The sequence below is a fragment of the Anguilla rostrata genome, chromosome 8 (assembly GCF_018555375.3).
Source record: "Anguilla rostrata isolate EN2019 chromosome 8, ASM1855537v3, whole genome shotgun sequence".
In the NCBI taxonomy this organism is placed as follows: Eukaryota; Metazoa; Chordata; class Actinopteri; order Anguilliformes; family Anguillidae; genus Anguilla; species Anguilla rostrata.
The window spans coordinates 47,652,242-47,667,229 of NC_057940.1; the positions used below are offsets into that span (position 1 = coordinate 47,652,242).

General features: G+C 43.7%; 1 protein-coding gene across 2 annotated transcripts; it reads left to right on the forward strand.

Moving 5' to 3' along the window:
* Nucleotides 1-11,885: 11,885 nt before the first annotated feature.
* On the forward strand, nt 11,886-14,733 carry mllt11 (MLLT11 transcription factor 7 cofactor). Of its 2 annotated transcripts, none has more exons than XM_064348500.1 (2): nt 11,886-12,046; nt 13,396-14,733. In XM_064348500.1, exon 2 carries the CDS (start codon nt 13,402-13,404, stop codon nt 13,672-13,674), a length of 273 nt encoding a protein of 90 aa, XP_064204570.1. In that variant the 5' UTR covers nt 11,886-12,046; nt 13,396-13,401; the 3' UTR covers nt 13,675-14,733. The 2 variants fall into 2 exon arrangements, with proteins under 2 accessions (XP_064204570.1, XP_064204571.1); XM_064348501.1 differs by lacking the exon at nt 11,886-12,046 and adding an exon at nt 12,568-12,708.
* The last annotated feature ends 255 nt before the right edge of the window (nt 14,734-14,988 follow it).

Consider the following 14,988-nt stretch of genomic DNA (forward strand, 5'->3'; position numbering starts at 1 on the left):
TGAATTGCTGCCCCCAGAACACGTCCTTTTAGCTGGACTCCTCTGCCTTGGGGAAAATGGACTTCCATCCATCCATGCATTATCCATACCCGCTAATTCCTGGTCAGGGTTGCAGGAGGTGCGTGAGCCGATCCCAGCATGCATTGGCCGAGAGGCAGGAATACATCCTAGACAGTTTGCCAGTCCATCACAAAAGGTACTTTCTTACTGGTCATGTGTATATAACCACAGGGCTGTCCAGTCCTGTTCCTGGAAATCTACCATCCAGTATCTGCCTGTCCTTTTCAATTCAATCCTAATTTGGCACACCTGATTCAACTAATTAGCAGCTAAATGACATCTCTAACTGTAGGCTGAGGTGTGCTTTGTAGGGCTGGAGTGAAAACCTACAGGACGGTAGACTCCCAGGAACAGGGCTGGGCAGGCCTGCATATAATAATATGTATTTACATAGGACTTTTTTTGGCCAGACTCTAGCCCAAAACTCCCTAACAAAACCAAATCCCTGGTGACAGTGGCAAGGGGAAAAAATACATAAAATTTCCCAAAGTTAGCAAAAGTACCCTTGGGAGGAACCAGACTCGACAGGAACAAGCCCTTCCTGCTCCTAGACGGCTCAGGACGGCGCCGCCAGCGTTCCTGTAAAGCTAAACACGGCAGGGAACGCACTTGGGGGGTGGAGACTATGCCGCGATTCCTCCGTCACCGTCTGTGACTTCTGATTCTGTGACACTGTTCTCAACAAAGGGTCGGGGAATTCTAGCAAACAAAGCACATGGCATAAACAGATAAGGGGGGCTTTTAGTGGGATTAGGTTGAACAGAATTAGAATATTACCATCTGATGAGGTAAAACACAACAATGCAGTGACAATATTGACAAAAGATACAAATGGAACTTTGCTGCTAATTGCACATGCATTGCATGAATCTGATATTTTGTTCACCATTAATGATTCCTGAGATTTCCAATAAAGTTTTTTTTATTTTTTTAAAGCAATCATAACAACTACAAACAAGTGTTTCATGAGATTTTTTTTGTCTCAAAAGGTTTACGAAGTTAAGATGTTTCGTACCTTATTGAACCTGTGTTTTATAGTTGTCCAATGACCATGATATGCACTTTTGTACGTCGCTTTGGATGAAAGCGTCTGCTAAATAAATGTAATGTAATGAAGTTGGCGCAATTGGTTCCTGAAAAAGGCAGCGAGAAGGCTCGGGGGCCACGAGATGAGGACATTTGCAAACTGCTGAAGAGGCCTGGTGCGTGCGCGAGTGCGTCGCCATAGAAACCGTGCTTAGTTTAAGGGGCCAGTAAGTTCAAGGCAGAGAAGGGGGCGGGCTTTAAAAAGTGTGGATTCCTTGAGGGCGAAATTACAAAGAGCGCTTTTCAGCCGGCTACGGACTGCCGACTGTTTAACTACGCTCTAATGCTGCATGTGCCGGGCTCATAGTCCTAATCTGGGAACAAACGACCATTTTCTCTCTCTTTTGTGTTTGTGTTCGCCTGGTCTTAGCAGGACGTCGAAGAGCATAGCGTAGGGCAACAGGAAACGCTAGCTCGGCTCATTTGTGAGGATTCGTGTGCGCCCGCCGCGACGTCGCCAAAGCCAACTTTTTGTTTCTGGTATCTAATTTATGGCCCACGACGAGGAAATCATATAGCTACTGTTGTAAATATTATGGATGAGTGATGGGAATAACTGGGAAATTGAAGTGTATTGTGAAATGTTTATAAAAAATTTAACCCGCACAGTTCTCAAGGGGGAGCATCACGACTGTTCTCCGTTGTCATGTGGCACACACTTCGCTTCGACAGCATGTGGATCAGTTTATAGAGGGAACACATTCAATTCCAGTGTTATCAACAAGTCACGCTTAGACCCGAAATCATGTCCACGCTGTGCTGAAGTTCAGTGCAACTACAACAGATCAGATTACCGCACCAAAACATTTGTAACTAGCGTCGTCTCGATTAAACAAGCACCCTGTGGGAGATTTCTGCCAATATAATAGACGGTCGGAAGTTACCGACAAGGACAACAGACTAGCCAATACATAAACTTTAAAACCATTGTTCGCCATTATCAGGAATGACCAAGTAACCAATGATTTGAACTGGAACCAGAATGTTTCCGGTTAAATTCCAGAGAAGGGCAACTTTACCCTTGAGTGAGGCATAATCCGCGCTCCTCCAATAGGCCACTTACGCAACTGTACATCTGGAAACAAGCTGTGAAACACGCACGCACGCGACTGTCAACTGAAAAGCCAGGGAAATAAATGAAAACAACAAACGCAATTATTTCAAATTCGTAATTCGCCCGTTTTGACACTTCCCTCGCTGCAGAACAATCGTTGTTTAATTTCTGCCTTGTCTGGGGGGCTAGTAGCGCTGTCGGCCCCCCTTCCCAATTTAGCCACACCAACCAACCGGTCGCTGCTGAAAGTACCGTTTAAGGCACCCAAACACTGCACATTTTCGCAGCGAAACATTTTTAATTAATTAACAAGTCCTTTGTGCAACGCGTGAACGCGTCATCAGACTGCATGACACATCTGGGAAACCTTATTCTTCCATCGTGACTCGCATCCGCGTGAAACTGCAGGATCATCACTGAACGCACAAATACACACCCTCAGGTGGATTCAGAGACAGACCAAGCATAAAGACAAGACACAACATTATAGATTATACACCCAAAACAACGGCAGACCGATTCTGCTGAGAGCGTCAATGGCAAGCAAGGACTGTGTTTGCTGAACAAAAAAAGCGGAGACAATACTTGCAGCAGTGCTTAGAAACTAAACATATGACAAATGGCAGTTCAGTAGCCTACGCATGGCTTTCCCGCGACAGCGGGGGTGGGGATGTTAGCAGTTGCTATAACGGGGTTTTTTAGTCGCTGGAACCCCCCTTCAAACCGGAGCTCGCCTTGGAGTGAATGATGATTACACGTTAACACCAAACGTCCAAGAAGCGATACATCCACCTACAACTTGTATTACATACACATGAGGCCACGTACATATACATGCACTGAACATAGCCTACCATTCTGACCTAAAAAAAAAATGGATTAACGCGTGCAAACACGGATCATTTAAACTCGCTCTCTTAGGGAAAATTGCTGGGCCCCGGACGCTAACACAGACAACACTGTCTTATAATCAGTTATATATTTGTTTCATGTGAACAAATATATAACTAATATATTTATATTATATTTATATTTGGGGGGAGGGGGATCACAGAAGACAGAACAACACGACACCAACTAATTAACGTACACCAACAGAACGGAGGAACGGACCGAACGCTTTTTGAACCAAAGAACCTTAATTTTCTGTGATGGTAATTGATATCCACCACAAACTGCACTTCAGGTTTTTGCATCGGGTGACCGCAATAGTTCAGTACGGTTTGAAAAGGACATGACTTCAGTATAAATGTTATCAGCTTCTGTAAGGTATGTAACATAGACTGATTGGGACCAAGACAGTGCCACCACGTAGCAAAAGTTGAAATAAACGGACTTCACGTGCAGTCTAAGAACAACCAGTTCTGTAATTTAACCACGAAGTTTATATTACATACTTCAAGCCAAGAGTGATTTGGCTGGAGGGTATGAACGGAAAAAAACTCAACCAACTCTTAATTTTATTTCTTTTCACTAGGCTATAGCTTGTTCCTGAATGTGGAAATCAGGCGAGACACAGACACATCGGGTTAACGTTTAATCGCCAAACTGGTTAATCATTATCGTTTTCTTGAGGACACTATTAACACAGAAAAGAAAAACATCGCCAGAGTTCTTTGTTATAACGTCAAAACTTTTAGCCTATAAAATGGTATGTATGACTACGACATTGCGCTCAGATCTCCCTTCAGCTCTTAAGTGCAGAATTTAATATCTAAAAATGTATACGGAATGTCATTTTCGTACATTCTTAGGACAAGGATTGTTAACTTACCTCGTTTATATTTTCTTCAAACCGGCTCACTCTGAAATCAGCAATGGTTACACTCCTCCTACTGAAGCGATTCTCACTGTAAAGCGTGCAGCACCGTCATGAACTTCTAAAAGGCAAAGAGGTGTGGTTCCAACTTTTCAATCAGGAAATTCTTAGGTTTAAACTGTTTTTTTTTTCTTTCTTCCTGCCCGTTGCTAATTTCCTTAGAATTAAATAGCGCCTCTAATGGACAAAAACGGAATTGTGTGTAAAAATTAAGAAAGCGGCCAGGAAAAGATGGATTGTTGCGGGGAGACACGAGTGCGCGAGAGCCCTGAATTGACTGATCTTAGAACAAGCACGAAACCGTGCAAACCCACGGCGCACTTGTACAAAGTGTGGCATAGGCGTGTCCTCACCTCTGTAACGTTATTTGTTGTCCTCCGTGTGTCCATGCATCTGTATCGGTGGTATGCGCTAAGTAGGTTAACTAAAGTAGGCGAAACGATAAAGCTGTGCTTAAAAATCTCATGCCGTTCGAAGTGGTGATTTTGGGAGATGCACCTGCGCATGCATCCCACGGGTCGTCCGTGAGTGAGTGACTGAGTGAGTTCCTGCGCGCCGTGGGAAAAATTGACAAGGAAGGAATATATGCAACCTTTGTTGATTTGTGCCCTTAAAACAAATTCATTCCGATTCCTATACCTATATCAAAACGAACATATCAACACAAATGAATCAACCTCCTATCTGAAAAAAAAGGCATTCCACAAATTAATAATAAGCACGTCAGTCTAACTGAAGGATACGTGCTGACAAACACTTTAGGCTGTAAACTTGTATCACATTTGAGAGCTTTTTGTTAGTTTGTTTCAATGTTTTGAAAGGCTGCGGTGTACTATAATAATGGTTAGAGAGCTATGCTTGTAACGCTGAAATTGTTGTACACAGTAAAAATTTCAGTGTTAAATCATCTCTTATAGAGTACATATGGTTCCTGTTGGTCTAATATACTTTGTTAGAGTTGAATTAACCCTGGACATTTTACTGTATATGACAGCACTGAATTGCTTCAGTAAATATTTAGCTGTATGAACTGATTTTTTATGGAAAGGGTGTGAGTCACCGATAATCTGCCAAAAGCTCCCCCTATGCCATCCAAATAGGCTAATATATTAAAGGCATATTACGCAGGATTTCTGCCTTGAAAATATTATAAAATAACCATGCTAAGGCATATCTATAATGCACTGGCAACCTTTGTCTTTATGCACTTTCGACAAATTTGTGGACCTTATTTGTTATTTTAAAATGTTTCTTCCACGCCCATGGTTGCAACCAGAGCCATAGAAAGAGAGAGTTGCGACACTCTTGATCTCATTTACAGTATATGCATTAATATTTTTATCATGCTTCTATGGTCATAATTACTCACATTATGTTAAGATATTCACATAAACATGCACACAAAGTGAATATGGAAATGAGGAGTAACAGCTCGAGGTATGATAATACGATGTACACACTATAGATCAGATATAAACACTATCTAGTTGTGTATTCATATTTATAGTACTGTCTCGAGCTGTTACTCTGCATTTCCTAGTGTTTACATTTCATACTGTTTATACTGGTGTTCACACTGTATATATCTTAGCGTATTCATACCACTCTGTTCATACTGTTCATTCTGTTAATACTGTTCATACTGTATATATCTTAGCACATTCATACCTACCCTTACTGTTTATTATATGTATATATTATACATATGTACATTACACTGCACAGCACTTTACTAGGGGCGACATAGCTCAGGAGGTAAGTCTGTCTGGCAGTCGGAGGGTTGCCGGTTCAAACCCCGTCCTGGGCATGTCGAAGTGTCCTTGAGTAAGACACCTAACCCCTAACTGCTCTGGCGAATGAGAGGCATCAATTGTAAAGCGCTTTGGATAAAAGCGCTATATAAATGCAGTCCATTTACCATTTACCATTACTGCTTCTTTTGCACTTCTGGTTAGATGCTAAACTGCATTTCGTTGTATCAGTACTTGTATTCTGTGCAATGACAATAAAGTTGAATCTAATCTAATCTAAATATCAATCATGCCAGCAACTGCTCAATTTAAGCCAAGAAAGAAGTTTGGTCAATAGTACAGAATATACAAGGCAACCAATTGCATTCATCAAAACATTTTATTATATAATATGTCCAGGGAGAGGGTAAAGGCCCAGTCTGTCCACGCCCTGGTGATCTTCATGTAGTCCATCTTTTTCTGTGAGGAACGCCTGTTCCGCCCAGTACAGCTCGAGTGCCGGCTCACTGTCGCTGTGTGCTGGCCATCCTTCTTCACACAGCTGCATCACTCGTGCGCACACACTGTCCCTCTTCAGCTGCTCTGTCAGCTCTTCCAGGTAGGCAGTGCTCGCCGGCAGGTTCTCCATTATCATGTCCACATAGATGTTTGTGTTCTCAAAGAACTCCTTTTCCTCTGGTGTTTCTCCCTTCTTCACAGGAGCACGTGACAGCGTATCGGCTGTCCACAGGCGCATCCGAAAACTCTGAATCTGTGGAGGGAGAGCATCCAATGCTTGAGACCCCAGGAGACTCAGGAGAGGCTTGTGATCTGTCTCCAGCTGGAAGTGTTTGTCGATGAGAAAGATGCCAAACCTTTCACAAGCCCAGGGCAGTCCTTTTCCACTTGCACGTATCTCTACTCCGTCTGTGTGAGAGACCGCGACACGTAGGCTACCGGTCTCCACTCCTCATCCCATTTTTGGAGAAGCACACTCCCTAAGCCATAAGACGACGCGTCTGCTGAGACAATGCATTCCCTATTCGGATCGTACATGGCTAACACTGGTGGTGGGGATGCATCTTTCAGATCTTGAAAAGCTCTGGCCTGCTCGACGCCCCACAGCCAGCAGTTCTTCTTTGACAGGAGGTCTCGCAGAGCCTTGTCTTTCTCAGCCAGCTGCGGGATGAACTTCCCCAGCTGATTTACCCTGCCGAGAAAGCTCCTCAGCTCTCTCACATTTGTCGGCTCCTCCATGTTCCTTACGGCCTCTGTCTTACTCGGGTCGGGGCTAATGGCGCTGGCGAAGATCACATGGCCAGGAAAGGTTACCTCTTGTTTCGACAGGTTGCACTTATCGACGTTCAGGGTGATGCCCGCCTTCTGGGTCTGCCCCAGCACAACATGCAGACGCGCGTCGTGCTCCTCCTGTGTTTGGCCCCACGCCAGCATATCGTCCATGTGGCAGATGACACCTTCGAGCCCCTCCGTGACCTCAGTCACCATTCTGTTCTGAAAATGTTCGGGGGCAGAGGCAATGCCGAAAGGCAGCCACTTGAAATAATATCGGCCGAAGGGTGTGATGAAGGTTGTGTACTTCGCTGAATCTTCAGTCAGGGGTATTTGCCAAAACCCCATATTGGCATCCAACTTGCTTAATATTCTGGGTCCAGCCAGCATTCCCAGTGTTTCCTCCGCTGATGGCAGGATGTACTTTTCTCGACACACTGACTCGTTGAGGTTAGTGAGATCCACACGTGCGTACGGCACCTGTCTTCTTGGGCACCACTGCGATGCTGGAGTACCAGTCTGTTGGCTCCTCGACTCTGCTGATCACCTGAGGCTTTCCATGCGGCAAAGTTCTTTCTTGACTTTGTCCATCAGTGGCAATGGAATCCTCCTGGGCGTCTTCAACGAGAATGGTTGGCCCCCTGGTTTCAGCCTGATGGCATACCGCTACTGCACCTCACCAAGACTGCTGCGTAGCTTTGGGTAACTTGTCTTTAGCGTCTCCATAGTGATACTGTCTAGACGCGCCACAAGCTCCAGCTTACTGATAACAGGCCTCCCCAGCAACGCAGTGTGCAGGTGTCGAGTGACATACACATCCTCCATCATCTCTTTCTCTCCTCTCCTCAGCAACAACCCGGCGATGCCCACAAGGTCTAGTGGACTTCTCCCTGGTCCCATCAGTGCCTTTGTTGTCTTTAAACACCGTGTGAGGTATGACTGTAAATGTTTTTGCCTGCACTGCCTGATGAAGACCCTGTTGGTTTTGAAATGTTTCTTTTTAGTCAATGAAGTATTGGGAGCTGTAATCCAGTGTGCGGATATCCATTTTCCTTCAGCTTTCTTATGTTTTGTCTGGTAGTGTAAGGTTACTGCTCAAACCTACTTTAACCTAGCTAGTAATGAGGAATGGTTTACATATGACATGTCTTACAGATATGAATGTTAATGAACGCAGGATACATGCCTACCCTGTTCTTGTCTGTTGGACAGGTCACAATAATTTAGTAGTGTTTATTACAATTTAATGGTTAGGAATGGGTTAAAAACTTGAAAGAAATATGAAGAAGGCAATCAATTGTCACTTCTTGGGAATATAACTGCCATTTGAATCAAGTTTCCTGGACCATTACTTTGGAATTGCTTTTCTCGGGTGACGTCAGCTGTTGGCAAATGGGATGAAAAGCATGGAGTTAAGAACGTTTTCTGTTGGAGCTATAACTAACGTTACATCTAGCTATACACACACGCACGCACGCACGCACACATGCACACACACACACACACAGTACCTTCGGAAAGGATTCAGACCCATTCACTTTTTTCACATTTTGTTACAGCCTTATTATAAAATGGATTACATTTTTTGTTCTCATCAATCTACACACAATACCCCATAATGACAAAGCGAAGACAGGTTTAGAACTTTATTAAATAAAAAAATAAACTGTATGTATATATATCACATTTACATACAGTGAGCAAGCACCATAATTCATTGGACAGTAACACATTTTTTGTTATTTTGGTTCTGTACTCTAGCACTTTGAGTTTGAAAGGATACAATGAGGTTGAAGTGCAGACTGTCAGCTTTAATTTGAGGGTATTTTCATACATATCAGATGAACCGTTTAGAAATTATAGAACCTTTTGTATATAGTCCCCCCCATTTTCAGGCATCAAAAAATATTGGACAGTTTAACATAATGTAGAATAAAGTAATCATTTTTAATATTAGGTTGAATATCCTTTGCATGCAATGACTGCTTGAAGTCTGCGATGCATAGACATCACCAGACGCTGGGTATCTTCCCTGGTGATGCTCTGCCAGGCCTGTACTGCAGCCATCTTCAGTTCCTGCTTGTTTCAGGGACTTTTTGCCTTCAGTCTCCTCTTCAGCATGTAAAATGCATGTTCAATTGGATTCAAATCCGGTGATTGACTAGACCAGTCAAGGATTTTCCACTTTTTGCCTGTCAAAAACCCCTTTGTTGCTCTAGCAGTATGTTTCGGGTCATTGTCTTGTTGCATGATGAAGTGCCGTCCAATGAGTTTGGAGGCATTTGGTTTTATCTGAATATCTAAAATATTTCTGTAGACTTCAGAATTCATTGTTCTACTTCTGTCTGCAGTCACATCATCGATGAAGACAAGTGAGCCCGTTCCACTGGCAGCCATACAGGCCCAAGCCATAACACCCCCTCCACCATGTTTCATGAACGAGGTGGTATGCTTTGGATCATGAGCATTTCCTTTTTTTCTCCACATTTTCCTCTTTCCATCACTCTGGTACATGTTAATCTTTGTCTCATCTGTCCACAAGACTTTGTTTCAGAACTCTTGGGGCTCTTTTAGGTGCTTTTTAGCAAACTGTAATCTCACCTTTCTGTTCTTCAGGCTTATCAGTGGTTTGCATCTTGTAGTCCTGCTGGTGTAGTCTTCTATGTATGGTAGACTTCATCTACACATCTACACATCTACACCTGCATCCAGGAGAGTGTTTTTGATCTGTTGGGCTGTTGTCAGGGGGGTTTTCTTCACCATAGAGAGTATTCTCCGGTCATCCACTACAGTGGTCTTCTTCAGTCTACCGGGTCTTTTGACATAATTGAGTTCACCAGTTGTTTTTTTCTTATTAATGATGAACCAAACTGTTGACTTGGGCATGCCCAGGGTTTTTGCAATGTTCCTGATTGATTGATTTTCATTTCTGAGCCTTGTGACGGCCAGCTTAATTTGCATCGATACTGCTGTCTTCCTCATGTTGTCACACCCCAACAACAATCTCCTAAGGCAATTGCAAAGTCTAGAATCAAGACTAGACATCAACAGCTGTCTTCTGCATTCACTAACGACACAAATGAATACACCTGCCTTACAAAACACATCTGTGAAGCCAATTCAACAAATATTTGTAGTACCTTAAAATGGGAGGACCATGTACAAAAAGTGCTGTCATTTCTAAATGGTTCAGCCGATATGGGTGATACCCTCAAATTAAAGCTGACAGTCTGCACTTCAACTTCATTGTCATTGTATCCTTTCGAACTCGATGTGCTAGAGTACAGACCCAAAATAACAAAAAATGTGTCACTGTCCATTGAATTATGGTGCTGACTGTAAGTATTCAGACCCTTTACTCAAATACTTTGAGGCACCTTTGGCAGCGATTACAGCCTCGAGTCTTCTTGGGTATGACGCTACAAGCTTGGCACACCTGTATTTGGGGTATTTCTCACATTCTTCTCTGCAGATCCTCTCAAGCCCTGTCTGGTTGGATGGGGAGCATTGCTGTGCAGCTATTTTCAGGTCTCTCCAGAGATGTTTGATTGAGTTAAAGTCCAGGCTCTGGCTGGGCCACTCAAGGATATTCAGATTAGTCCCGAAGCCACTCCTGCATTGTCTTGGCTGTGTGCTTAGGGTCATTGTCCTGTTGGAAGGTGGACCTTTGCTCCAGTCTGAGGTCCTGAGTGCTCTTGTGCAGGTTTTCATCAAGGATCTCTGTACTTTGCTCCGTTCATCTTTCCCTCGATCCTGACTAGTCTCCCAGGTCCTGCCGCTGAAAAACATCCCCACATCATGATGCTGCCACCACCATGCTTCATCGTAGGGATGATATTGTCCAGGTGATGAGCGGTGCCTGGTTTCCTCCAGACATGATGTTTGGCATTGTGGCCAAAGAGTTCAATCTTGGTTTCATCAGACCAGAGAATCTTGTTTCTCTGGATCTGAGAGTTCTTCAGGTGCCTTTTGGCAAACTCCAAGCGTACGTACCTTTTACTGAGGAGCGGTTTTAGTATAGCCACTCTACCAGAAATGCCTGATTGGTGGAGTGCTGAAAAGATGGTTGTCCTTCTGGAAGGTTCTCCCATCTCCACAGAGGAACTCTGGAGCTCTGCCAGAGTGGCCATCAGATTCTTGGTCACCTCCCTAACCAAGGCCCTTCTCCCCTGATTGCTCAGTTTGGCTGAGCGGCCAGATCTACGAAGAGGCCTGGTGGTTCCAAACTTCTTCCATTTAAGAATTATGGAGGCCACTGTGTTGTTCGGGACCTTCAATGCTGCAGAAATGTTTTGTACCCTTCACCAGATCTGTACCTTGACACAATCCTGTCTAGGAGGTCTACAGACAATTCCTTCAACTTCATGGCTTGGTTTTTGCTCTGACATGCACTGTCAACTGTGGGACCTTATATAGACTGGTGTGTGCCTTTCCAAATCATGTCTAATCAATTGAATTTACCACAGGTGGACTCCAATCAAGTTGTAGAAAAATCTCAAGTATGATCAATGGAAACAGGATGTACCTGAGCTCAATATTGTGTCCATATCAAAGGGTCTAAAGACTTACATAAATGTGATATTTCAGTTTTTTATTTTTTAATAAATTTGCTAAAATTTCTAAAAACCTGTTTTCGCTTTGTCATTACAGTGTATTGTGTGTAGATTGATGAGAATAAAAATGAATTCAATCAATTTTTATAATAAGGCTGTAACTTAATAAAATGTGGAAAAAGTGAAGCGGTCTGAATACTTTCCGAAGGCACTGTATTAGTCTATTGGACATCTCGATGATACCGGCAATTTGGTTTGGCCGGCTGTGGGCGTGGCTATGGCGCTGAAGACCCGCGGTGGGAGCGCGCACCGCGCACTTTCAGCAGAGGCAGGAGTCGTTGGCGCGAGCATTGCTCAGTAGCTGAACAAAAGCGTCTTTTCATTGAGAAGCAAGGAATTGCCACAAAAGGAGGGCTGTTCTGTTCGCTGCTGGGACTAGAGGGGGAAAAAAACGGTAAACTGGCGGCTTTGAATTTCCTAATTTGGCTGGCGACGGGGTCGTGTCATTTTTACCATTGCATGGTTATTATGAGGTCCACCCAATGCACCTGCGCCAATTTTCACAGATGGAGCATTGTCAATTTGTATTTTCAGTTAATATTAGCGATTTATCACGATAGAGGGATATTTCACATTAATACATTTGAAACACGGATCTTTTAGTTTTAAGCGCAATGTTTATGTTCAGTTTAGATGCAGACTAAAATGGTGTAAATGTGAGACGGTTTGCGGCTCATTGGCTTAGTCTATACGCGATTCTTCGCAAATAACCAAATTCGCTTTCCCTGCTTGTAATCATTTGCATGTGATTGCATTTGCGTTTATTAATTGCATGTTCGAAAAGCTTTGTCATAAGCTGTGACGCCCAGATTTGGATGTGAATGCAGTTTCCGACCTATATTTAGGATGAATTGGCACTGCATGACCCGCTGACTTAAATTAGACGTTAGTTGGGCGAGCAGACGTGATGCTGTATACGGACAAGAAAAGGACGAGCGAAACATTGCGAGATAAAATTCGCCGGTGGGTGGGGGACACCGCCTTGTAGTTCCGAAATAAAGGATCACTCAGCGCTGCAGGACGCAGATGGATGATGGATACATAGGATGACGTCAGGTGCCGGTTATATGGTTTCCGTTTTCGCCCATTCATTGCCCGTTTAGTTCTTAAGGATCTCAGTCCAAAAACAGAGGCGACTGAATGCGCGTTGTCCGTTAGTTTCGTGATGTATGGCGGATATTCGCTGGGTGACGAGGCTGTTTGTAATATGCGTCAAACTCGCAGCATCCTAGCGAGCGCAACATAATACGGGTTAGAGACACCAGCGCCTAAAAATAGTGCGAAATGGTATTAAATTGGTAAGGCCATCATCTGTGAATTTACAGGTCAGCTGCGGCTGACCAAACTCTGCATGAGTCTCACTTCTCCTTTATCGGTTGCTAGTTAGACTCAGACCTGGAGGAGATCCGTTTCGGATACTGACTCAGTCGGTAGACAATGTCTGGTTGAGAAAATTCAGCTTTCATGAATCTCAAGTGGGCAGAGCCGTCATAGGTCATCACCAAGGTCCTACTAACCAATCAACACATTGCTGCTCTCCATAGTAATGCACTTATTCCTTAAAATCTGAACAATTGGGGACACAACATGCGTCCATTGCTGTCATTACAGCAGCAGATTAGCTGCATCTCCACTCCTTAAAGATAGGCCATTGGCTTTAAGAAAATAAAATAAATTAACATACAGGAGTTCTCCCATGTCAGACTGTTAATCCTTTTTGTTCCTTTGCTCCCCCACCCTCAGTTTGCAATGCTGGACACCCCGAACACCCAATATGATTCCTTCCACTTCTGGAGGCAGCCAATCCCGGATCTGGATCTGTCCGAGCTGGAGGGCCTGGGATTGATGGACGGGCCGCCAATCAAGGGTGGCCAGGTGGAGAAGAAACAGAAGGGCGGGCAGAAGGGCCAGGATTGGGTGAAGAGCAAGGAGGAGGTGGAGCTATCAGAGTACAACTCCTTCAACTACTGGAGAGAGCCAATCGCCAGCGTCGACTTGCTGGACTTCACCCTGCTGCTGTGAGACCCCGCCCCCCCCCCCCGTCTCCATGGCAACCTTCACCTCTGATCTCACCCGGATAAGACCACGTCTTCGTTTCTGACCTGCTGTAATATGAGAAACTGTGGAATTTAAACTGGTACCATAGTATTTGTAGTTTCAAGAAAATATACTGTGAACTGCCGCACAGTGTTGAACGCTAATTGGTCCAAACTGTAGACACACAAAGTGGTGCACAGTGGTAATGTCCTCACAAGTGTATGAAATTTTGTCCAGTTTGACGTTATCTTGTCACAGCAAATTGCATGGCAACAGGCTCCCTTCAAGCACTTAAGGAAATTATTTCAGCTGTTTTCTGAATTTCCCAGAACACAGATGTCAGGACCTTGTCTGAGTTGGGGAACCAGCTGTACTAATATAAATATGGTTCCTTTAAGAGTTTTGTGAAGAGGTGGTTTTGCGCAAATTCTCTCTAAAGAGAACTAGAGCTGCACTGCAAGGTGACAAAAATGGAAAAGTGGATAGGAGTGATGCCTCTTCAGCTGTGCCTGCTTTTGAATTAAACTAGGTCATGAGTCAGACAAGGAAATTTGCCTTGTCTGACCTTGTAAAAACATAAAGGAAAGAAACAGTCTGATTGTGTTAAAAAGGAAAGCAGATTTATTCGTTCAAGCCTTCTGCAAGCCAAAAACACCATAGTCCACTTTGCGCTTTATACAAACTTTGCCTTTTTGAGACGCTAAGTAATTATTAACATTAAAACAATTATTTATTTGGTAGAATTCATTATGCTGCTTCAGTCTGCTGTGGGCAGCTTGGTTTCTGGGTATTGTAGTTTGAATGTCAGAGGGGGGAAAAGAAAGCAGGTGTAGCTGGTGCCATAGGTGTTACAACTTGGAATGTATGGTCAAGTTGCCGCATAGTATGTATCATTTGAAGGTAAAATGTTACATGTTGGCCCCAAGGTATCAACTCGAAACACTGTCTAACTGGTAACGCTGCCTACACCAGCCAATTGTTTCCAGGGGTGATGGTTAGATCTTGGATTGGCACTTGTGAAATAAAGAAGTCTGAACAATAAAACGCTTGTGTCTGTTACTTTATTCAAATGTTAAATTTATGTTAAGTACTGACTGCATTATGTGAATGTCAAATGATGGCACAGGCATTATCACATGCAAATTAAACAATTTATCCAGTCAGACTGTGGAAATTTTATTTCTGCTGCTATTATGACCAACATAACATTTCACCAAAACCAGAAGTGACTGAAAATTGGCAGGCATCAGTATCGGGGGAACAAAGTAAACTGAATTTGGTGGTGGCCCGATTAGAATC

Coding starts and splice junctions, on each gene's coding strand:
- mllt11 (XM_064348500.1), top strand. CDS start 13,402: ATGCTGGACACCCCGAACACCCAATATGATTCCTTCCACTTCTGGAGG.